Consider the following 26,027-nt stretch of genomic DNA (forward strand, 5'->3'; position numbering starts at 1 on the left):
GAACTAATTCCGCTAGACAGAGGAGAGTGGTGGTAGAGGGGAATTGGTTAGGTCTGGAATCCAAAAAGAAGCGAAGAGCTTTGAGACCGTCCTGGTGGGGGATGGAGGTATATAGGGACTAGACGTCCATGGTGAAAATAAGGCGGTGGGGGCCAGGGAGCTTAAAATCACTGAAAAAATTCAAAGCGTGAGAAGTGTCACAAACATAGGTGGGAAGAGATTGTACAAGGGGGGATAAAACAGTGTCCAGGTATGCAGAAATGAGTTTGGTGGGGCAGGAGCAAGCTGAGACAATAGGTCTACCTGGACAGGCAGGTTTGTGGATCTTGGGTAAGAGGTAGAAATAGGAAGTGCGGGGTGTGGGAACTATGAGGTTGGTGGCAGTGGATGGGAGATCCCCAGAGCTGATAAGGTTGGTGATGGTATAGGACACAGTAGGTTAATTGACTACAGTGAACTTTTGTTTGAAGTGGCAAAATAAGTAAAGGGGAAATTGATGGGTATGGAAGGGAATACGTTTCAGGGGTACAGCATAATAAAGAGTAGGGCTGATGGGATTGCTCTGCTGGGAGCTGGTTGGATTAATGGGCTGAATGTCCTATCACAATAAGGCAGCCAGTTTGGCATGTGTCTATTTGCCCTAGCCTGCCCAAGTGAAAGAGGCTAAGGCTTTGGAACATACTAGCAAAGACACCAGTACACATTTTGGATTGTACATTGCAACCAAGATAGAGACATGACAATTGGTGTGAATAAAACCAAGCTGTTTCATCCTAGGTGGTACCAAGAACACGTGCTACTGGAACTGTATTTATCTTGATAAACCTTTGGAATATCCATCTCTGTCCTGCCTTTCCATCCAACAATACTGATTTTAATCCGACGACAGGTCTCCTTCAGCACCACACCCACAAATGACCAGTTATGAGACAAACTAAACACCAAAATAGAGAATTAAAGAAATGCAAGAAAAGCAGAGGTATAACATTACAAAAAAATCCAAACAATTTGGTAGAACGGTAACTGTAGATTGCTCATAGTGCAGCGTGGCTTTCTAGAACCTTCTGCAACTTTAGAAGGCGTTTTGCCATTCTGATAAATACAGGCACAGTGGGAACTTAATCAGGAATACAGAATGTATAACCAAAACTGAAGGTGGTTCTACAAATTATGTCAATGGCAGCCAACTGCTAAGTGCTCTGTGGACTTGAATGCTAAATCAAGGCAATCTTAAGGTCCTGCAACGTTTGTCTTTGTAAGAGGACAAAATAAAACTCAAGTTGGAACATCCCAAAGGTCAGTAAACAATCTAACAGTTAAGTCAGGAGTTTGCAACAGGTATACTCAACAGCCATGCAGAATCAAACAAATAGAAGCTGATGATTTATACTCACCCTCAAATTTCCCATAATAAACTAATTATATTCCTGAACGCAGAAGACAAATACTGGTGGTTCTGGGGAGTTTTTTTTTTTAAAAGCTAGTTTAGCACAGAATCTTCTATCTTATGTCCTAAGTATCAAAGGGTTTAATAACACTCAAACAAGGTACCAGCCTTGGCAGTCATCTTCAGGGAGGGAAGTATTAGAAGAACGTTAAGCCTATGTTTGATAAAAACCATAAAAGACTCCATAAATCTCACAACTGAATGCATTCCTGTCTTCCCTTAAAATAGGTAGTGATTTTGTGCTCAAATTATTTTCCAAACACTGCTGTGGTGCAGCAATGTTTAAATAGCAGTGCTAAGCAAACATGGTTCACAGCAGCATTCACTTTCCTGTGGCTCCTTAAGGTTGCTGCAGCCAGGAATGGTACTGGCAACAAGCTCCCACTACCTATTAGATGCTATACGACTCAAATAGCCTCTGATGACCAAGTCAGCTCCTGGCCTTCATATGTGGCTCAGCTTCTATGCCCGGCATAGAATATTCACTATATTACTTTTTGGATTTATGATATAGATGACCAAGATTGCCCTTCATGGTTACGACTGGACGAAAATTCAGTAGTGAGGTTTTCGTTAGCTTCTTTATTAGGAGCTCCTCTTCCCTTTTTGCTCTCCAGAATAGGTAGACAAGCTCTTAACCCTATTGTTAAACATATTTTAAAAATTTGGTTTCAATTTCGTAGATTTTTTTTAAAAATTAAATGATTTTTTACTTTCTAGTAATATTTATTCTAATTTCTTTTTTAAACCATCAACTTTGGATAAGGCTTTTCTAACATGGAAAATTAAGGGAATAAAAACTTTTCTAGATTTGTTTTTACAAGACTGGTTTCTGGAGTCTTAAAACCAATCGCTTTGGACAGATGGGGCTCGTCAGCCATGGTTGGCAGCTCATCTATGAAAAGGAAAATTCTGATCTTAAGCTTCTGCTGCCTTGTGACTATATCCTCTCATAGTGAAGGCTTTAGGAGTAAACCCAGAGGGAAAAGTCAGAGCTGAACTCTCAAAGGAAGTCCTACATTGAGTTCAAAGCTGACCCGCAACTCCTGCGACACTGCTGGTCTCTGCCCTTCATTTGGGTTCAAATGATGCTTAGAGAGGGAAAGTTCGCTACATGGGCAACAGCTTGCTCTCTATATCATACTGCCCTGGCTTGTGTAGCTAAGGTGGCTAGGATGCAACATCCATGGTCCACCCTGACCGACACAGGCCTCACCATCACTTTCCAAACCACAATAGACAGGAAAATGAGAAAGACGTACAATTTATTTTAAGTACTCTTACCTGAAGTATCTCCTTAATAGATTTACAGAAAGAATCCTTGATAAAACATTTATACGGAAAATGCCAAAATCTAAAAGGAAGCCATTACGGTGGTTCTCGTGTTAAAGGTCCCATTATGACTCAGCAGCCTTATACAGAATTGTGTACTGAATGTTTCAGCATACAAGTTCTAGGATTCAATCACTCAGCTGCATAGGCCCAGTACTGATAGAGGATATGAGATTCTGCAAGCTCAAATGGCAAATTTATGGTTGTGGGTAGGAAAGCAAATGGTGGGGTGGTCATTTGCTTTTTAATCTACTATTTCCACAGTTGTAAATGTTGCTGGATGTTTAGCACATTTGCACAAATGTAGCTACTTATGACCTGAAACTTATCGAGCTCTATTTCTAAATGCCAATTGCATTCAGAATGGCAGGTTTCTGAATGGCCACGTCTCTACTACTGCTAAGACATACAAGTTCAGGGAGAGGTGGGCAGGGAGGGTGGAAATCAGAAAGGAGTAAGAGTAGAAGTGATTAGAAAAGATTAGAGCAAATTAAACTCAGGAAAATTACAACAACACATTTGCAAACCTGAATGGCCTGCCGGCCTTGCTGTGCATCTGCTAATAACTGTAAGGTTATTTCTTTGGAGTCCTGTACGGCATCCTGGAGGTAGACAAAGCTGTGACCTACATGACGGCTCATTGTGCATTCTCGACAAATCGGCACAGCGCAGGTATCACAGTACAGACGCATCACCTGAAACAGAAGAAACCTATCAGCATTGATAAATTTCAAATTAAGACATTCATTTAATATAGAGAAAATCTTCAATTTGTTCACAAAAGCACGAATGAAATGATGCTTTAACAAATAATTTTGCAAAATTGTTCTGTAAAAGGAACTTCAGTTCATCGTGTTATAATTATTTTTTGTTAAAATATTATAAATTTCAAATGGTAACCATGGCTCCACTTCCTAATAATCACAGCAATTTTAAATATTCATAAGTTATTTCAAAATGCTGAAGTAGCAGGTAATTTATTCCCCACAAGATCACTCCAGCATTCAATGGCTGATCTCACCACTGGCTTTAACTCCACATTCCTTTCTGATCCCTACAACCTTTGATTGCCTCAAATTAAAAGAAACCACCTCAGCCTTTAATATACTCAGTAACCTAGCACCCAGAGCTTTGAGAAAAGAATTCCAAGGATTCACAATATTCAACAGAAGAAATGTCTCAGCCTTGAATACTGCCATCGCTGATTCAACCACTCTACCAAGGTGTGAACCACATTTTTTTTTTACAGCAAACTCCCTCAGATGCTGCAAGCAACAGACGATTTTGAAAATCCCGGGAGTTTACTGACGGTGAGAGAATGGTGGAAGTCAGAACAATTGGCACAAATGGCGATGGACATGGACCCAAGTTTAGAATGGAGACAGCATTTCAGTCATTCCCTGCGTCAAACCTTCTTCCCTACAAGCAAATTTATGCTGAAAAACAAAATGCTGCCAAGCAAACAACCCTCACCACTTTCTTCAAACCAGTGTCATCTCCTGCTGCCTGCAGTTCAGAGTTCTGTGAGTCTTCCTTCACCCCTTGCTGTGCTTGATGATCCTGACGACCCACAACCATCCATCTTATCCATGTAAAGCTGCCCGACACCACAACAACCACTCATCTCCCACAGCACTGTTGGTGAGTACTGTACACCCTAGTATGTTAACTTTCTATGATTTATTACATTGAATATTACCTTAAATTGATGAAATACAAATGTTGCATTGTGGTACTGCTTTTGTGTCGTATTGGTATAAAAATGTGAATAAATTACAGATAAAACATTTAGGAAGCCCTCTGGAATGCATCCCTATTCTCTTCATTTAAATAATTATTCACATTATGCATCAACTGCGAGGAAAGTATCCCCCACATATAACGAGGATAGGGTGTACTGCACTTTTCCTGTGGAAAGGAAACTACATTGTCACAGCTTCATCTGAGACACAGCAAAACCCACTTTTCTACTTCACCATTCCTACAAAAAGAAAACCATTATAATTCCTTTCTTTCACAAGGCACATCAATTTCTCAATTTACCAGTATTCATTAGTGACATGATTCAAATAATATTCTTCCTAACATAAATAATCAATGAACAGTTTTCGTTTTTTCATTTATCAATACACACTGCAAACAGCTGGAGTCCACAATGGTGCTATTCCTTATAGCTTGCTAACCACAAATCCATGTATTCCCACTTTATGTTAGTTAACTAATTCTTTTACACAAAATAACACATGATCCTCAGTATGACAAGGCAACACCTTGTGGCATTTTAGAATCATACAGCATGAAACACCCTAACTGTTATGAAATGCCTTTTGGTAAACTACATCCTACTCTACCTTTTAACTGCCCTAGCAGTTCAATTTAAAAAAAAATGTTGAAAAGAATTTCCCTTCCACAGAACCACATTGGCACTAATTGTTACCCCTCCCATTACACAAATATTGTTATCTAGTCTGAACTCGGTTATGTTTCCCTTTTTTAAAAAAAAACCAGTAATACTACATTTGGATTTCCAATTTCTTATGATTTTCATTCTTTAATATTTCTGACTTTTCCCTATACTGCATTTGTAATTTCCCCCATTTTCAGCTTCCAAACCACAACTATCTACTTTGAAATTAAAAACAGATGAGATCAAGGTACTGAGGCTAACACATGATCATTTGCGGTAGATTAGTAAAACAATGAGCTTTTAACTTAAAACTCTTTCTCTTCCCACACATTCTGCTTGAGCTGCTGGGCATTTCCTAACATTTTACTTCAGATTTCTAGGATTCCATCATAATTTCTCCAAACCTGGTGCTGGTAATACAACTGCCCAATGAAAATACCCTTGTACCTCAGTGACAGCATGGAGAGAAAGGGCACGATCTTCCCTTAGCATCATCCAAGGTTTCTGGACAGCATATGGGGAAAATCAAACTACATCCCTATCCTCAAGTTGCAGACCAGAATGAAGTCTTAATACTCTGTTAAATATCTAGTCTCAAGAAAAAAGTACCTCTATTCAACTAAATTGTTTTGAGAAGGTAACAATGATCATCAAGCAGGATCAACCAGATTGTACACATAAGTTCCACAAAAAAACCATTTAAATGATAAATGAACTGCAAATGAAGAAAAATGTAGAAATTGCACAGCAGACTGGGTAGCAACTAATGCCATTGAGCAATTAATAGATGCCAGATCTACCTGGTAACAAAGGTTGATTATGAAACATGACTAATTCTGGAAATCCACAGTCTGGACGTCCATTTGGGCAAAGACCAATTTAAAAGCAACTTCATGTAAGTCACTCAATCAGAATATGATTGCTTTCATCTTGTGAAATTAAGGAACCTCAAATAATTTAGATGGAGTTCACTCAAATCCAATTGGACTTCTTGTTCCTATAAACCATTTTAACAACAGAAATATCAGATGTACACACTTGTCCCCTTGAACTTGATTCACATCACCTGATTTCCTTAATATCTGAAGATTTATCAATCTTAGTTTCAAATACTAGAGTTCCAAAAGGTGGACTATCCCAGTGGCCCTTGCTTAGAGACCACAATCCTGGTTACAAACATCCCACGCGGAATATTTTTGCAACGACCATCAAGACCTGCAAGAAATTCTGTTTTATAAACTCAAGCGAGTATTGGATCCCCAAGGATGCTTAATTACCTCCTCATAACAAAACCCATCCTATTCCAGAATTCAATCTAGGTGAACTTTTGTTATACTCCCTTCTGGACTCCTATGTGCACAAGATGTGACTGAAGTTTTTGTCTACGCAAAACATAACAGATAACCCATTACTAAGCCATGGTGCTCAAATGAAACCGATATTCATTTGCAAATTGTAAAATATAGAGGAGAAATGCATTAGTTATTGGAAAATACAAATATGCATTTCCTTGGGTATGACCTTTAGGTTTACAACTTTCAATAATAATCTCATATCTATAAAATGTAGTTATTTTTAAGATTTCAGTAGCAACTTTGTTAAGCAGAGCAGACAAAGACTTTGAATTAACAGCCATTAAGATAAAGACAACTTTCTGCATAAGATGACTGTCAAGGTACAGCAATCCTGGACCAACATGTCTGTTAGTAGTTAAACTGTTCACACCTACATTACAGTAACTCAATGTTTGAATTAGGAAGCACAAGACAACTTCAATTTAACTCTACATACAATTTTGTCTGTTTGACAATAAACTCCTTTGGTATTATATTTCGTACACACAAAGTGATACTTTTTCTAAGTTATGAAATCTCCAATGTATTAACACAAGATAGTTCAGGAAGAACTAGGGCATGAATCCAACTTGGTTCTGTGGAACTTGTATAGATAGAAGAAAAGCCCTTCCCTTCTCAATGATGAAAGACTAATCCATCACTTTATTTTACCACAAATAATTTTTCATGAAAAAAGGCTGCCATCAGATTTGTGACCATAGACATCTCATAGCCTGTGCCCAATTTCCAAATCCATAACATAAAATATAGTTTAAATTTTGTCTAAAATGCTCTCCACCAGAGAATTTCAAAGTTCTCAATTATCTATGCCCTAGGTGTAAAGTCAGCTGTGAGTCATTGTTGACTGACTCACAAAATGACGTATTGACTTAAGATATCAACACTAAAGCACTGGAAAAAAAATCCCCTTTAGTGGCATTTTGGCTATTTAACCAAAGGCCAAAACCATCTCACTTTAAGTACTCAATAAAGACACAGAGCAGAGCTACCAATTAACCAGGGTGAACAAAGTCTCATTTTGCATGGCATTAGCTTATAGGGCTCTATTTCATGCAACAGCAAAAGAAGGGAAAATCAGCAAGTCAGGCATTACGAATGTGCGATGGCTAAAAAAAATGAATGTAGTAAGGACATACAAAAAAGATTATTGGGAAAAATGGTGGTGACATCCATCATTAAGCATCCTCCCCTTCCAGGACATGCCATCTTCTCATGACCAACAGGGAGGTGGTGCAGGAGCCTGAAAACTTACATTCAGTGATTCAGAAACAGTTTCTTCCCTTCTGTCAGATTTCTCTATGACTCATGAACATGTAGTAAGTTTATGCCTTCGTTGTGTACCACTGCTGCAAAGCAAATTCATTGCCATAAGACCATGAAAATAAACCCGATTCCTATTCTGAGTTTAAACTGAAAATGTTTAATCCTTGTGATATTAAACAGAAGCCCCCCATCCAAGTTCTCCAATGGATGCTAGAAATCCTGGAGAACCACTTTTGAAGAGAAAAGAGTTCATCTCCATATGTCAGCATTATTTATCGTTACATTGATATTACTGAAACAGATTATTACACCTTTTGTGGAATCTTGTTCATGTTTTGATAGTGATGTACTTAGAAACTTCCCACAGCTATGAAAGATTAAATGCAATACCTCCATAGTAGGAGGCAAAACTAGTTAAGTGGATAAGGAAGTACAAGGGAAAATGCCAATTTCTGATAAACTCTAACATAAAAAGGTTAAACTTCAACATCCAGTTAGTGCTTTACTTATCATCTTGTACAATTCCATAGCTAGTGGAAAAATGTATATACTGAACCTATGTAATTGGTCCATATAACAGGCTGGGCAGGCATTTACATTTTATAAAGACAAGGTATTTAAAAATCCAGGAGTGAACAACATGTTTATTAGAATTTAAAACTCTGGCTTTCATAACACTAACCACAGTACACAATGAGTCATTTGGACGTCTGCCAGGCTATGCTGCTGCTGGCAACATCCCAGATGTGAAATGTTACTGTATTAAACCTTTTTAAACCACAACACCACTGTCAATAAGGACTAATACACAAGCCAATTCCCAAAGATACAAGGAGCACACTTTACCGATTTGGTTTCATGACAAATTAGATGTGGTTATTTCTGTAACCGCAAATAGGTGCTTTCCAAGAAATTTAATTACTCAAATTCTTCAGGTACTAATTCACAAGTAAAACATTTCCATAAAGAAAGATGATGAAAAATAAAATGCAAGAGTACCACCCACAAACCGTAATTTAGGTTCCCTGAAAAATTAATGTACGTAATTCTAAGAAATACACCCCTTGACTAGCTTTCTGGTATCACCACTATTCGTACCAAAATGCTGGCAATCATTGAACTTTTTCAGCACGAGTTCTGATCCAGTTCAAGCAATCCCTTATTTTAAAGCTCAACAAATACACAAGTGTAGGAAAAGCATAAGTACCAAATATTGCAAGAACTCAACTGTTGAAGTTCAGCACTTCTGAGCTTCACTCATTCTACTGAAAACATTCCAACAGCTAAAACAAACTGCCCACAGAAAAAGAATCTCAGGGTAGTATGTGGTGACATGTATGTACTCTGATAATAAATTTTACTTTGAACTTTGAAATCCAGGATAGAAGATCATAATCTACACTGCCTGACTCCATTAGTAATTCCAGTAGCATGAAAAGTAAAGGAGTACACTAGCATTTTAAATCCATAATCTCAACTGTTCAATAGCATAAAATGTGAATGGGAGGTCACATAACAAATGGGGGAAAATACTAAATAAAAGATCTTTGTTCATGGACAAAAACTTGGGGGGAAAAAAAACAAAGAAAACTAACATCCAGACTTTGGGCAAGCTGTTAGTTCAGAAATTGTGCTCTTCTATGTAACCTCAGCTTTGCCTACAGGGTGGTACAAAATGTATAATCATTACTCTCAATTGTTGACATGTCAATGTTTGGATACAAGCCAGGTTCAACTGTTCTAGCAACATGCCAAAACAGTATTAAGTGCTAGTAATTCACTTAAACTTCACCTTGTGTCAACCAATTATTTCTTTAAAGCTTGAGCAACTGTGTACAAACAGACTTTGCAAAAGATCTAAAATTCTTCCTAAAACAGCACACATGGCAAGATGTCATTAAGTATCTCTTCTAAAATTTGTTTGATTACTTTGTTAAATTATCTCCTTTCAATAAACAAGAGGCGCTGGTTAGAAGAACAAGCAGAAAACTATTCCAGTACCTGGCAATGGAAACCATACTGGCATTTTACTTGATCAAAACAAAAGTGAGCTTTTGCCATAATTACACCGGTACCCTTACTGCTACTTTAACATGAACAGCGCAAATAATCAAATACCACAAAGTTACCATGCTCTAAAACCAAACCATTTTTGAAATGCCTAAACTAGTATTATTGTGGTAACTGGAACAGATCAAAATGTTAACCATTGCCCAACTTAACTGGAGCACAAGAACAAATTACGAAATTTCAAAATCAAATATTTCACTCTTATCAACTACAACTTCACTGACATACTGCTATAGCTACTGCATAACAGTGAATTGTCAATGCAGCTGAGGACACTAAAGGCATCTATCATCTAGAGGCACATTTCCCCAGTCCAACCTGAGGAAAATGTTAACCTTGCTTTTGTTATTTATAAACTCAATAGTTCCACTATTTCTATGGTCACCAATTTTCTATTCTTAGTAAAATTCCAACAAGTTCTTCATTGTTTTGTACCAGTTTCAATTACCTACATTTCCCTGTTGTATTTCAATCTCCCATACTTGGTTTCAAAATATTTTCATAACAGGCCTCCACAGATTTGAAAGCAGTCAGCCTCATCACTTCTCAACCTAAAACTTTGATCTTCTGCTTCTACCTTCCTGTGTACAACTCCATTCACTTACATAGAAACAGAAAAGCTACAGCACAATACAGGGCCCTCGGCCCACAAAGTTGTGCTGAACATTTCCTACCTCAGAAACTACAAGGCTCCATGTACCTATCTAAAAGTCTCTTAAAAGACCCTATCATATCCACCTCCACCACAGTTGCTGGCAGACCATTCCAAGCACTCACCAATGAGTAAAAAACTTACCGCTGACATCTCCTCTGTACCTACTCCTCAGCACCTTAAACCTCTTGTGGCAACCATTTTAGCCCTGGGGAAAAGTCTCTGACTATCCACATAATCAATGCCTCTCATTATCTTATACACCTCTATCAGGTCACCTCTCATCCTCCGTCACTCCAAGGAGAAAAGGCCAAGTTCACTCAACCTATTCTCATAAGGCATGCTCCCCAATACTGGCAACATCTTTGTAAATCTCTGCACTCTTTCTATGGCTTCCACATCCTTCCTGTAGTGAGGCGACCAGAACTGAGCACAGTACTCCAAGTGGGGTCTGAACAGGAGGTCAGCCCTCTTTACCCGCGGGTTCCGCATGCACGGATTCAACCGACCACGGATTGGGAAAACCCGTAAAATCTCTCTCCAGCACTTGTTGTTTGAGCATGTACAGACTTTTTTCTTGTCATTTTCCCTAAACAATACAGTATAACAACTATTTACATAGCATTTACATTGTATTAGATACTATAAGTAATCTCGAGATGATTTAAAGTATATGGGAGGATGTACAGAGGTTACCGCGGATCGGGAATCAAAAAAAAAAGCAGAAGTTCTTTAAGTGGGAACAGGTACATCTGGTATTATTTAGTGTCAGTTTGTCAAACATTTGTCTTAGTATACTGTATATTTTACCTTTCTATGCATAAAAAACACTTAAAACACGTATGTATTTCAATAATTAAACCACTGTATTGCTTAGTAATAATTGTAGCTTTCATCGGGGCAGGGCATTCACATGCTCCATTATTCTCACTTTAAAATTGTTCCGATCGCTTTATATTTCCATTTTACTTTCAATCATGATCATTTTCCGGAACAGAAACACTGTGGGCAGCGGGTCCCAAGCTCCGCCAGGTCTTAAAGTCCACCGCACTGAGACAGGTTAAATACTGTAAGCTCCAGTGCTCTGCCGGGTCCTAAAGTCCACCGACTTCAGCATCCACATTTTTTGGAATCTGCAGAAGGCCCCGGAACCGATCCCCATGGATAAGGAGGGGCTGACTGTAGCTGCAACATTACCTCACGGCTCCTAAATTCAATTCCACTATTGATGAAGGCCAATACACCATACGCCTTCTTAACCACAGAGTCAACCTGTGCAGCTGCTTTGAGCGTCCTATGGACTCGGACCCCAAGATCCCTCTGATCCTCCACACTGCCAAGAGTCTTTACCATTAATACTATATTCTGCCATCATATTTGACCTACCAAAATGAACCACTTCACACTTATCTGGGTTGAACTCCATCTGCCACTTCTCAGCCCACTTTTGCATCCTATCAATGTCCCACTGTAACCTCTGACAGCCCTCCACTTTATCCACAACACCCCAACCTTTGTGGCATTAGCAAACTTACTAACCCATCCCTCCACTTCCTCATCCAGGTCATTTATAAAAATCACAATGAGTAAGGGTCCCAGAACAGATCCCTGAGGCACCCCATTGGTGACCGACCTCCATGCAGAATGTCACCCATCTATAACCACTCTTTGCCTTCTGTGGGCAAGTTCTTGAGCCTGTTCTGACCATTACACTTAGATTCACTCCATTAAACTGAAGATTCATTTCAGGACAATCCTTAAAACTGACTGGCAATTTCAACAATGAAAGACATCAGAAGATAAACTTTACTCTCGTTAAATTACTGAATAGGCTCTAGAACCTCAGCTTACTTTTCTTTTACCGGTCTTGGGAATACATGGCCAGCTACAACATCTAACTGAAAATCTATATTTCTAAACATCAACTTAAATCACAATTGTATTTGAAAAAGGGGGGGGGGGGGAAGACCCCATCCCCAAAATACTTAAATATGATCATCCTCAGAAAACCTATTTTCTCTTCACTCTTCCCACCTTAGACGCCTACAGTCTTACTCTTTAAGCATACAATTCAAAGCAAAGCATGTAAGGTCATATCCCCAGAAACACAAGGTCACTAGTGACAAAAAAAGTCATACATTAATAACAAGCTCTAGAGGCCAATACCACCAGCAGCCATTATCAGTTATGTAGTCACTATTCATATACAGTAGAGTATGGTTAATTGGGACACATGGGGATCAGTGCATTTTGGCCCAGGCAGCTGCCCCGATTATCTGAAGTTGCATGGAAATAGTTAAAAAGCTATATTTTAAAAAAGGAACTACTGTTTGAGTAACAAATTGTATATAGATGAAATTTACAACAAATTAGAAGACCATCATTACAGTACTATAGATCTGTATTAGTTCCTAATAGTTAAAGGAATTCATCTGAAGTACACTTTTGATTGACTGAATGAACAAAACCCATACAATCATCTAGTGCAGACAATGGACTGCCTTCAAAAAATGTTTTAACAATTGCATCCTCGAAATCTTCATTTTCATTGTAACATTCAAAGTGATTTGTTGATAACTTCAGATTCTCCATAGTCCCCAAACTGAAGTAGCAAAAATAATTTCATTTTTACTCCTTGTCATTTCCAGCATCTCCAAGCCTGAAAGCTTGAAGCCTCAAAACAACAGTTGAAAATAGTCTTCCTGCTTATTTATCACCATCAGCGACAAAAATCACTACTCTTTGAACAAACATACACAACTACTATGATCTATGTTACTATTAAAATATATAATAGCCTAGAATTGAAGTAATAACGTGCAAGAAAATATACATATACGTGAATGTAATTATATTTATTGAAATACAGCTCAAAAAAGGCCCTTCTCTGTACGTCTCTGGACTGTGGGAGGAAACCCACATGGTCACAGGGAGAACGTGCAAACTCTTTACTGACAGCGGTGGGAATTGAACCCAGGTCATTGGTAACACATAGCACTGTACTATCCACTATGCTACCGTGCCACCCCTCCTTGCATTTATTGCCCCCTCCCTGAGAATGAAGACATTTAAGGAGTGAAGGGTTAGAACAAAGCATATCTTAGAAGATAAATGCAGGGATCAAAATAGATGCTGCTTCCTTAATACATTGTAGCAGCACATTTACAATAATTTGGTATCAGTTGCTCCAAAATAGTAAAACCAGATCATTACGTCCTCAAATGCAAAATTGATTTCCTCACCTCATGAAATGCTTCTATCAAATAACAATTCATATGTATTGAATCAGTAGTGAAGATATCAGGAATCATACCAGTTAATTGTCATTTAGCCTCTTAAATCGTTTAAGCTAACAGTTTGCCCACCAACCTCACGTGGGACTGAATGATGCTATCATCTACCTGTCCCACCTGGATGACACTGGTGACATTGTGAGAATCACATTTTTTTTTTATTTCCCTAGTGCCTTCAATACAATCCAAGTCACTTTTTCTGAGTGAGAAGCTGCAATGGATGGGCACAGACAAATACGCTATCCCCTGGATTACCAATTACCTGGCAGACAGACTTTGTAGGGCTGGGTAGTTTTCTCTCTTGAGGTGGTGGTGACTGGCATTGAAGCACCAGAAGGGACTGACTGTACTGTCTGTGTTCATACTGAACACCTCTGACTTTCAGTACAACTGAGTCTTGCCACATGCAGAAATTCTCTGATGACTCTGCAGTGGTTAGACATATCAGAGATGGGCAGCAGTGAGAGTATAGGGGACTGGTGGACAAGTGGTGTGTGAGGAATCACCTGCTCCTGAATGTGTTCTAAATGAGGAAGATGGTGATTAATTTTAGGATGAAAAAGATTGTTACAAGACCTGTATACATTCTGGAAGAAGAGGTTGCAGTGGTGGAGTACAAATACTTGAATGTTCACCCCAGCCGCATGTCTTTGCAATGTAGGAGGAAACTGGAGCACTCGAATGAAACCTACACAGTCCAGGGATAACACAGAAACTCCTTACTGACAGTGGTGGGAATCAAACACTTTGCTGGTGCTCTAATTGCTACACTATTGTGTATAAGTATTTTTTTTCCCTATCCAGTTCTAATATCAAATTCCTTTAAAAGTAACAACCAACTCAATGTTTTCTTCCTTTAGTGCAGGGATTCCCAACCTTTTTTAATGCAATGAACTAATAATACCATTAAGCAAAGGTTCAAGGACCCCAGTTTGGGAACCCGTTTTAGTGTATATTCTTAAAACCAGAGATTTGGTCAAGTATGAATATACACACAAATTTACTCAAAAGTGACTAGAAGCAGAATCAAATTAACTTTCCCCTCAACTACTTGCACAGAAAATCTTTCCCAGCAGACCCAATTCCAACATACATGAAAAACAATCCAGAGCCAAAAACATTAGCCAGTCTCTTTTTAAGTGACCCATACAGAAACAATTTCTCCTCAAAATTTAAGGTTTATTAAATTGTAGAGTACAGCTTACTCTCAGATCACACACATTTTTAAAATACAGCCAAACTGATAACAGTCCAATTCCAGAGTGAAATAAAGACCATAATTAACCTCCATGTTGGTGGACAGTTATCATGGAATCAAAAGCTAAGTATGTAAATGATTTCTGAATTTTCAAATGATGTCCAGTTTGTGCTCAGTGTAAAGGATGATCACATAAGGAACAAGATACTCCCCATTGTGGCCACCTCATGTCAACATCACCCAAAGGTCAAGAACAACAGAAAATAAAATTGCTTCTGCTGAGTTCAAATGTTCAGCTGAACCACTCCCAATTTCAAAATGCATTTCCTTTCTCACATTAGAATTCCCATACTCCCAAACTACCCATTCTTTAGCTCTCCTGTTTTGGGATCTCAGATCAGAGGCAAACCAAATTTGCCATGCTCTTCTCAGGGGATCCTTTAAGTCAAGATTCTTTCAGACCCAGTTCTGTAACTGATGAGACCATTGTGGACACAGTATTTTCTACCACATGAGCAGAAGGTATGTAATGAGAAGGCAGGTGACTAGTTTGGGAGAGAACCTTAACCCTGCCATCCTTTCCATCGGAATTATAGCTGTTCCTGAAATAGCTTTAAGAGCTTCATGCAATTTCAAATGTTCATTTTGTGGTCACGGGGCAGAGATTCCCTTTAGAAAGTGCAGATGTTGCAAAAGATTTTCAGAATGCCTCAATATTTTCTCTGCCCATCTGGTCATTTCATGCCACAAGGATAGTGCATCCATTTCTAAAGCATAGTGTTGAGCATGCAAATGTGACAAGACCAGAACCCACTCAGTGGAATCAGAACAATTGCTATAGAAGATTTGGGAGATCAGGCTGACACACACACACCAACTCTGCCAACAGATTCAGGAATTTTGTATAGACAGTGCTCATGATATCTCTCCAGCGTTTTGAAGTGCCTGCTGCAGAGGGCACTAGACCTGGATTTTTAAATTTTGAAATCTAAATCTTCAAGTTATAACTACAGCACTCCAACTGTAGAATGCTGGAAACAGGTCAGTATCTTTAAAGCAAAGCAAACTTTAGGTTAACATGTCATTTCTTATCACTAATTATTAATGAATCAATACTGGACGTGCTACCACAGAGGCAAGTGGGAAGTAATTCACTGAGTATGTGCTGTGCTTGAGATTAACTGAAATGTGATAAACCTGTCAGACAACACCAAACAACTTAATGCAGATAATATGACAATGCAGTCAACTTAAATCCATAAATGTGCAACAAAAACCCTAAATAACCCACAATTCATTCTGTTAACACAGTTAGGATTTGCTAACAAGTTATAATTGAGAAATTACTAATTTGTGAGGACAAATTATTTGGGGGGGGGGGGAACAGCACAGATGAATATCATTGACCCAAAACATTAACTGTTTTCTGCTTAATAAATATTGCCTGAACTGATTTTTTTATTCACTTTCTCGAGAATTGGGGAAGGGGAGAAATAGTAACAGGGAGAAATAGTAACCGGTAGAAAAATAAGTAACTACTTGTACAAATCTAGTCACTAAACCTCATTAAATTACAACCTCTATGTTGTCACTACAAGAAAATTCATTGGCAACTCAGCTAGAAAGTGCCTAGCAGTTACGCTACACCAGTTATACCACCTGCCATAAATCAACCAGGACCTCATTATAGGCAAGCATCCACTAGTATTTCTTTCCCCACCCCCTAGAGATTAGGATGACAAATCAGCCAGGAGCTGTCCACACACATGCCTTTATGCAGCATTTGAAAACCAGATGATTTTTAATTGTATCAGTTTTCCCACAATATTGTCTGACAAAAGGTTACCAGCATTAAAGGACAGTTCTTCCTGAACAAATGCTGCCTGACAGCATCTGGTGGACTCATTTCAGAGGCCCATGAAACTTAACTATCCAAACTAATTTCTTCTCACCATGCAAAAGCATGTCAGAAATTAAAAATTCTTAAGACATGATGATTGATAAAGGGTGGGGACATAGATAGTAAAGGTGTTCATGGTTGGAAATGTTGTTAAGTCAGACGTTTTAATGTGGCCTATCAACAATAGGAGATGGTTGTTTTCAGCCTTCCTGTACAAGTGAAATCCACCTGCAACCAAGTAATGTCAATTGGTGAATTCCAAAATCTTAAACCACCAAAGGAAATGCAATAAACTTCCCAATTGGGATGGTGTATAACAAGAGACATTCCTTCACAAGTGGAACTAAGTACTTGAGCTAAAAAAAATGCCAAACAACCAAAAAGGTTTAAAAACGCAAACACGAGGAAATCTGCAGATGCTGGAAATTCAAGCAACACACACAAAATGCTGGTGGAACGCAGCATCTATAGTTAGAAGCACTGTTGAAGTTTCCAGCCAAGACCCTTTGTCAGGACCAACTGAAAGATAGTAAGAGATTTGAAAGTAGGAGGGGGAGGGTGAAATCCGAAATGATAGGATAAGACAGGTGGGGTGAAGCTAAGAGCTGGAAAGGATCATGGGATGGGAGGCCTAGGGAGAAAGAAAGGGGGAGGGGAGCACCAGAGAGAAATGGAGAACAGACAAAGAGTGATGGGCAGAGAGAGGGAAAAAAAAGGGGGCCAAATAAATAAATCAGCGATGGGGTAAGGAGGAGGGGCATTAATGGAAGTTAGAGAAATCAATGTTCATGCCATCGGGTTGTTGGAATATTGGGTGTTGTTCCTCCAACCTGAGTGGGGCTTCATCTTGACAGTAGAGGCGGCCACGGATAGACATATCAGAATGGCCATGGATATCATCTCTGTCCGCCAGAGAAGACAGGAACTCCCAGTGGCCACACATTTTAATTCCACATCCCATTCTGATATGTCTATCCATGGCCTCCTCTACTGTCAAGATGAAGCCACACTCAGGTTGGAGAAACAACACCTGATATTCCGCCTGGGTAGCCTCCAACCTGATGGCATGAACATTGATTTTTCTAACTTCCATTAATGTCCCTCCTCCCCTTCTTACCCCATCCTTTATTATTCCCCCCCCTTTTCCTCTCTGCTCCTCTCACAATCACTCCTTGCCTGTTCTCCATCTCTCTCTGGTGCTCCCCTCCCCTTTCTTTCTCCCTAAGCCTCCCGTCCCATGATCCTTTCCCTTCTCCAGCTCCGTATCCCTTCTGCCAATCAACTTTCCTGCTCTTAACTTCATCCCCCCCCCCCCCCCGTCTTCTCCTATCATTTAGGATTTCCCCCTCCCCCTTTCAAGTTTCATACTATCTTTTCTTTCAGTTAGTCCTGATGAAGGGTCTCGGCCCAAAACGTCAACTGGACTTCTTCCTATTGATGCTGCCTGGCCTGCTGCATTCCACCAGTATTTTGTATGTGTTGCTTAACCAAAAAGGTTTGGTCAATTCCAAAAGTCGATCCAAATCTATTCTAAGTAACTTTTAAAGGGACAAATGAGTACTCCATAAGCTTCAGTGTCATTGTACTTATCCACTGAGAAACATTTTTGAAGATCAGTTTGAACATGATACCAAGGAGTTCAATGAAAACTGTGCAGAAGGGCAAGACAGAAATTGGATAAATCAAAATATTTCATATACACATCTAGCAAATAACTTGTTTAAACTTAGACCAACTATATGTTTAACAATTAACATACACATTTACTTCAAGTTATTACCAGTTAGCAATTGGCTTGCACACATGGAAAGCAGCTGTGAGTAGGAAATGGAATAGGCCCAACTGTTGTGCCGTTCATCATTAAAACAGTTGAGCATAGCAAGTGTCTCCTGGTTACGCCCAGAAAAATGATGAAGCTGAGGACATCCTTAACAAATTCAAAAGAAGTAAACCTATATATAGATTTGAAGAAAATGCCTGAAGCACAACATTAAATTTAGTTCACCACTCTGCACAATCAATAAAACTACACAGCTGTGCAGCATGCAGTGGAAAAAGGTCACATGGAGCAAATGCAGCAAGGAAATCAGAGTTTAAAATACTTAACTAGCCAAAACTATCAAAATTAGCAGCATATTCAGTTGTATTTATTAATTCACTCAAAAGCTCCTAGCATCAAGATAACGCCCAATGACTTCCCAATTATACAAATCGAGCTCTCCAGTCAGCAAAAGTGAGCAGAATCAGCTGGGTACAATTGGTTTAGCAAGAGTAACACCATATGCAGGTAAACATGGCACCCCCTAGCCAAACAGCATACACAGCTACACTGTATCACTCTAGTCAGCCACTCTAGTATGTGTTTCATGTTTTCATTGAACTCACTTGCCAACCAAAATATAACAACTTTTACTGATTTAAGAGCCAATTGTTGCCACTAGAAAGCAGTATTTTCTTCAAGCATCTGTCCCCCCTCCACCCACCCATCCACATGTATCTAAATGGCCAAATGAAGCCTTTGGGCAGGGACATTTTTGAGCTGGCCAACAATCTGTAGAAGTTTCTTACTGCCTTAAATACTTCCATTGTTCTCAAATTCATGAAGTCGAGAACAATGTTGTAAATTTGTACTGGGATTGCTGTTTATTCACTAATGAAGTCTTGATCATTTAGATCACAAATTTAGTAACTCATTGTGATATTGTTAAAAAGCCAGAAAATCTATCAGCGATAGCTCCTGTACAAAAATTAACTATAAAAATATTCACCAAGCATCTCCCATGACCAACTCCAAGCTGTGATCCGATACACAAAAAAAGATGCAGTTCATGCAAAGGCATCATCTTGGCATTCAAATTCTTTAACATTTTTCAAACTTAATCTTCCTGATTAGCAACTTGTTCCCACTGAACCAGCCATGCCAACATCCTGCAACTTGAGCTCCATTTTGACCATAAGGTTCAAATGCCAGCTACCCTCCCACACAACTTTTACTGTCACCATGATTTTCCATGAAGGAGGCCTGCTGAGAGAGATGTTGGATCTATGAGACATAATAGAAAGACGGAATAAATCCTTTGAAAAGAAATTTGAAGAAAAGAACACACTAATTGCTCTCCCTCTCTCTCCTACCACCGTCCTGCACCGAATCTTCAAACAAGTGCCAATTTACACTCTGCATCTTGGTTCATCACAAACATTAAACCAGAACAAAGTGATGGAAGCTTGATAAGAACAGAATAATTTTTTTCCACTAGCACCTTTCAAAAGGTACCACAAAAAAAAAAGGGAGATTTGGTGAACTAAAAATGATTTAGGCGAACATCAGAATTACATTCAAAACCAGTTAATTGTATTTTGGTTATATTGAGAGCTGTATATATAAATATTCTAATAAAAATTGTGCAGAAATTATTCTAGCATTAAATTGAGGATCCAAAGCAAATTCAATAATTCCAATAATCATAGGCCATCTTTCATTAGAGTATATCCATAAATTAATTCAATTGAGTGGTCTAAAATCCAGTTATTAGATTCTCTACGTAAAGTGAAATTGACTTCTATTTATTGTATTTATAATTTGGCATTTATATCCGCAAGACTTCTGTAAAATAAAGTATCACCTAAATTTTAGTTACTGTTGTAATATAGAAAAATGTGTGGGACAATTGAATAATATCACAAAAAAGCGACCACATAAGCTATTTTAATGATAACAAGTGAGAATCATTAGCCAAGGCTCTTCCGCTCTTGGAAGTGGCACAGGGTTTTTGGTTGCAGTGTGTGGAGATAACTTAATGCATCACCAGCACAGCCTGTGTGGCTTGCTTGTAATCAAAAGCCCAAGTGAACACTAGTTTCTAACCCAGGAGTATAATCACTAAAGAGAAACCCATGTTAAAATTTTAAGTTATATAAAGGATATTTATAATAGTAGAACATTTAATAGTAGCTTTTAGAAGGTAAATGAATAATCTATGCACAAAAACATGATGGGCAGATTATTCAGAAACCAATGCAATGATTTGAGGGAAATAAAGCAGACTTAAACCCACATTTCAATGAAAATGCTATCTATAACATGATCAGCTGTTTCAGAAAACTAGACCATCCAAATATTTATACAAATCATTAATAACTTCAACCATTGAACTCTGCTGCAACTCCTGAAGCTAATGAGACCATGACCAGAAATTAATTATGTAAAACCTATGCAACACAAACCTAATACACTTTAACATGTTATGCATCAGAATGTCTGCATACCTGTATTTTAAGGTGTGAATGCAATAGGTATTTATTCACAGAAAAATTAGGAGATAGATGAGCCTTTGCTGCCTGCTCCCATATACAAAGTTGCTTCCATCTTCATGAAGATTTTAATAATGCAGCATCCTACTGCTTTCTAAAGAACTGCATAGTTTCAATCCTCAGAGCTAGCAGCTTTCTTTAAAACTGTTCTCCCTTGTTCTGCATTACCCACTGCCTCTCAAACCCTTCAAAATCTCACATTTCAATAGAATTACATCTTATTCTTCTAAAACTTCAACTGATAAGGGGCCTAATCCACTTACTGTTTCTTTAAACACCTTCACGGGAAGTAAAATAATGAACTTTTCATCCCTTTAAGTAAAAGTAGCATGCACCAAGTACTCTAGGTGCTGTGCGAGTGTTGACATACAAGTTTGTTGCTCCTTCCCTTTTACAATGAAGACCAATTTGCTTCTCATAACTCAGTTACATGTACAAGGACACATGCCCCACTGTCTTTCATGTTAATCATTCCACTTTACTATTCTTCCTAAGCTAAGTGAGTAGCTTCACAATTTCCTGAATTATCTTCCATCTGGTAAGCGTAATCTTCTGCAAATGAGATCCCATAATTTGCTTTCTCAGTAAATTTGACAATACATTCTGTATGAACTTTGATTGCAAGTTACACCATAGACTGTACTAATTAATGATTTCCCAACTTTCAAAGTTAATTATCCAGGCTGACTAATTAATAGAAAACAATCTTATTCATGTCAATACCTTGGATGAAGACCATATGGCACCTAAAATTGCTTTTTAGAAGTCCAATTATAAGATATCTACTGGTTCCCACCTTTATCCTTCTTGCTTGTTATACCCTAAAAGAGCTGCAATAAACTTATCTAAAGCCATTTCCCTTTCAGAAAACCATGTTCATCATTGGATTTTCTCGACATCCTGCTCGGGCTTTCTTAATGTTGGATTTCATCATCCCCCCCCCCCCCACCACCAAAAAAGATGCCAGGTCAATCAGCGTTTTTCTTATAGTGTGCACTTTACAATTTTTGGTAAATGACTTTCCCAAGATCCACAGATTTGGAAGACTGCACCTACTGAATCCAATATTTCTGGAGTCACTTAAGGTTCCATAACAAAGCCCATGGAATCTGTCTGCTGTTATGTCGCTGGATGCCCAGCGGGGTTCTCTCCCCCTCCCTCTTGCCCATGGCTTTCTACCACTGTTTTTAAAAAAAACGACACATCTCCAGCTATGAAGACAAACATATTTGTCCCGTCTCTAACAATTCCTATTTGCTATAAATTCTTGTCCTACAAAAAGACAAATGTTTACCTCAGCCGCTCTGCAGATCTTTGTAGCGTTCTATTTTTAGTTTTCTTGCTAGTTTCTCAATCTAATTTCATCCTCAATTTCAACTTAATTTTTCCTAGTTTCTAAAATCAATTCCACTAATCTCTGCAAGATTGTATAACTTCCTTTTCAACTTGATGCCATTTTTGATTAGCCACGTGTGGAACACCCTTCAGTCCTCCAACAATTAACAAATCCTAATAACATCTGCAAATAATACTGAAGGACTCGCCACTACTCAAATAATGACAGAATTAATCAATCATGGTTCAGGTTCTAAGATCAACACTGATCAGAAATGCACTACTGTGATCAGCCCTGCTCTAAAATCTCACCAAGAAGAATACTAAAGCCAACATCCAACCCCCCAAAAATGTAGCTAAATCTTAGAAAAAAAGTAACTCAATTGTTTCACCCATGGGAGTACCAGAAACATAGAAAAATGAACACCATATTCAAGTACTTCTTACAACCACAGATATGAAGCATGTTGAAATGTTCATGACTTTATAGTACAGTGCATACTAACTTAAACTAAAACTAATCTGGGAGCTGTTTGAAGTTTTTTCTTCAGCCTTATAAGTCTTCTCAATAACCCTGGACATTTGCCCTTTGGATTTCAGTGAAAAGCACCCTTGAAATGGGGTTATGTACCGAATGTAGTTTCTCATCTAGATTCTGAAGCACTCCCTACAAAAATTACCTAACAAATTCCAATAACCAAACCCATTATTTATGTAGCGTACGCTAAATAGTTGGGTACTTTTTCTCTATTTTGGTTGGAAAATATTCGTTTATAAACAATTAGATAACAGCCAATTGATATCGTGCTCTCGTTTAAAGCGCGTTAACAGTGAACGGTGAAGGTTGTTCCAAGAGTGATCTGCGAAGGGGGACAAAGCCCTTTCGCTTGCAGCATGCAAAACATGAATGGATCTAATTGCTTTATCGCACGCTCTGACTCAGCCCGCCCAACAGCAGGCACCATTTTCTTCTCGAAAAACAAGCCGAGCAACCCTAGATTGGAAAGGAAGGAGGGCACGTGTACGCGCACACATGCCAAATCTTAAAAAAAAAATCAGACTTTTTAAAAATTCTCCAGGGCGCTGAATTAAATTATTTCCGACCGGACGACATGCCAGGACGAATCGATACGCTATTGATATGTTGTGGCAGGGCCATGAATGGAAACGGCGCATCACTAGCTCGTGATGAGGAACATGGCCTGCTACACTAAACTGTTGTTGCTCCCATACCACGTTTTCCAAAACACATTATTTCAAGGTGGCACATTAACGAACTGACACCATCGAAGGAGAGTGGTCGGCGTCTTTAATCGTGGCTAGGAAAATAAAATTATCAAAATAAAATTAAGATCAATCAAATATATTTTAGGATTAAAGTCTTAAAAATGTTCGCATTTTATGAGTGAAAACACGCTGTTCGCAATTTTTTTCTGGTTACAATTTAAATTACATTGCTGGATTTTAACATATTCCGACATGGAAAATCATAATTGTCGGAATTTATAACCAAAGGTAAAAAATATCGTTGAAACGAAAATATCGAGCGATACATATCGTTATCGCACTAAAGAATTTGAATTCGACTACAAATCCCACGGAAAGACATTGCCTGCAAATTGGATTTGCTTGTAACTTTTTGAGACAAATACTAACAAACGACGGATGCAATGATTGAATGAATCATTGTTATCTTTGTGAGCACTTTAATGGCTCGATCTGCAAGCAAAGTAGTGTCATCGCAACATTTTCGGGGGGAAAAAAGTAAACGAATAACCCAGTGTTTTTAACGCTGGGCATGGAACACTAAACACGTTGAATAAAAACTTCTACAGAAATCAAATTTGCTTATTTGAAAGTATAATTAAAGCCGTCCTGAAGGGTCTCGACCCGAAACGTCGACTGTTTATATATTTCTAGAGATGCTGCCTAACTGCCTCCCGCAATTTGCGTGTTAATTAAAACTTAGCTCGTCCCAAACGTTTAACATTCTGTGACTTCCCGATATGAAAAGTATACAATACCGCGAATATAGCTATTGATGACACGGGTTTACATGATACAAATACGAAAAATTAAAATGACAGTAAATAAAACTTCATTAATGAAGAATTGAATGACGCTTTCGTAAATCAAGTGCTAAAATTCCACCAATTCTTATCAAAATTCCGATTTGAAAAATGCAAACCTTAGCTTTGTTTGCAAGTGTAGAACTATTTTGCCCCCAATGCCCGAGCTGACCCCAGACCTACTTGGTTATCGTGGTGCTGGCAGTAGCTGAGCCGGTCATGTGCGAGCGGCAGGCTGGCGAACGGCTGCTGGTTGTAATGGTGCTGCCTGAAGCGCTGGATGACATGCTCCTTGGTGAGCCGGACCCGCTGGTGCGCCCGGACACAGTGATCGCACAGGTATTCGGCGCAGTCCATGCAGCGGGAGGTCACCGGCGCGCCTTCGTCGCAGGAGCTGCAGCCCGACTGCGAGCCCTTGGCGCGGCTCCGCCGCTGCACGCCTCCGTCCAGTTCGTCCTCGGCCGCCGACACCACGTCCAGCAGGTTGTTGAGCAGCAGCAGGTCGGCGGGCAGCCCGTCATTGTCGGCGGCCGGCATGCGGCTGTCGCAGATGGGGCAGGCCAGGTCGGGAGGCCCGCACGAGTTGGCCAAGGAGGAGGAGGAAGAAGAGGAGGAAGACGCGGCGGGAGGCGAGGGCTCGGCCTCGGGCCGGACACGGTGAGGGGCTGGCCCTCCGTTGTTGTTGCTGCTAGGGCCCCCGGGCCGCCGTCGCCTGCCGCCGTGAGCTTCTAGGCACGCCTGACAGAAGGAGTGGCGGCAAGGCAGTAGCCGCAGCTCGTCAGCCGGGCTGGAACGGGAGCGTGACCCGGGGCCCCGGGCGCAGCAGAGGCCGCATTGCTGCTGCTGCGGCGGAGGTAGCGGCTCCTGTCGCGGCGGCGGCGCTTCGGGTCGGGCTGGGCCTAGGCCCTGCTGCTCCTGGCACGGCGGCGGCTGCTGCTGCTGCTCCTGGCCGCAGAACGGTGCGGCCATGGCGGCCTCGGAGCGCTGGTAGCAGCGTGGGTAGAAGTGGCCCTGGGCCAGCTCGGCCGGCCGGGAGGGCAGCCGCTCCGCTTCCTCAGCGAGAACCGCTCCCCTGTGCAGCGAGCGAGATAGCCACATTGACGGGCCGGCGGGGGCTCATATTCCCCCCCGCGGAGGCGCCGTGTGCGGGGTGGCCCGCGGAGGGCAGGGCAAGGCCGAGCCGGGACAGTGGGGGTTCCCCTCCCCTCCCACCCCACCCACCCCCCAAACTCCAATCGACCCCTAGGTCCCCCACTCCCCGGTGACACCTCCTCCCCCTCAGCGTCGTCCCCGGCCGCCGCCTCGCCCCGGCGCACGCTCCATTCTCTCGCGCTTTCCCTCTCGAGCAGCAGCTCCGGCCACCTCGCGCGCCCGCTTCTTTTTTCCCCCTTTCCA

At 40.0% G+C, this 26,027-nt stretch overlaps 1 protein-coding gene across 1 annotated transcript in view; it reads right to left on the reverse strand.

Moving 5' to 3' along the window:
* Positions 1-25,824, reverse strand: part of trim71 (tripartite motif containing 71, E3 ubiquitin protein ligase) — a 46,454-nt gene extending 20,630 nt beyond the window's left edge. The window contains exons 1-2 of the mRNA XM_073069715.1: positions 24,816-25,824; positions 3,307-3,474 (exon numbers count right to left, since the gene is read on the reverse strand). Coding sequence (XP_072925816.1) covers positions 3,307-3,474; positions 24,816-25,730 — 1,083 coding nt within the window. The 5' untranslated portion in view covers positions 25,731-25,824. The remainder of the gene's footprint in view (positions 1-3,306; positions 3,475-24,815) is intronic.
* Between the last annotated feature and the right edge of the window lie 203 nt (positions 25,825-26,027).

Source organism: Hemitrygon akajei, chromosome 17 (genome assembly GCF_048418815.1).
Source record: "Hemitrygon akajei chromosome 17, sHemAka1.3, whole genome shotgun sequence".
NCBI lineage: Eukaryota > Metazoa > Chordata > Chondrichthyes > Myliobatiformes > Dasyatidae > Hemitrygon > Hemitrygon akajei.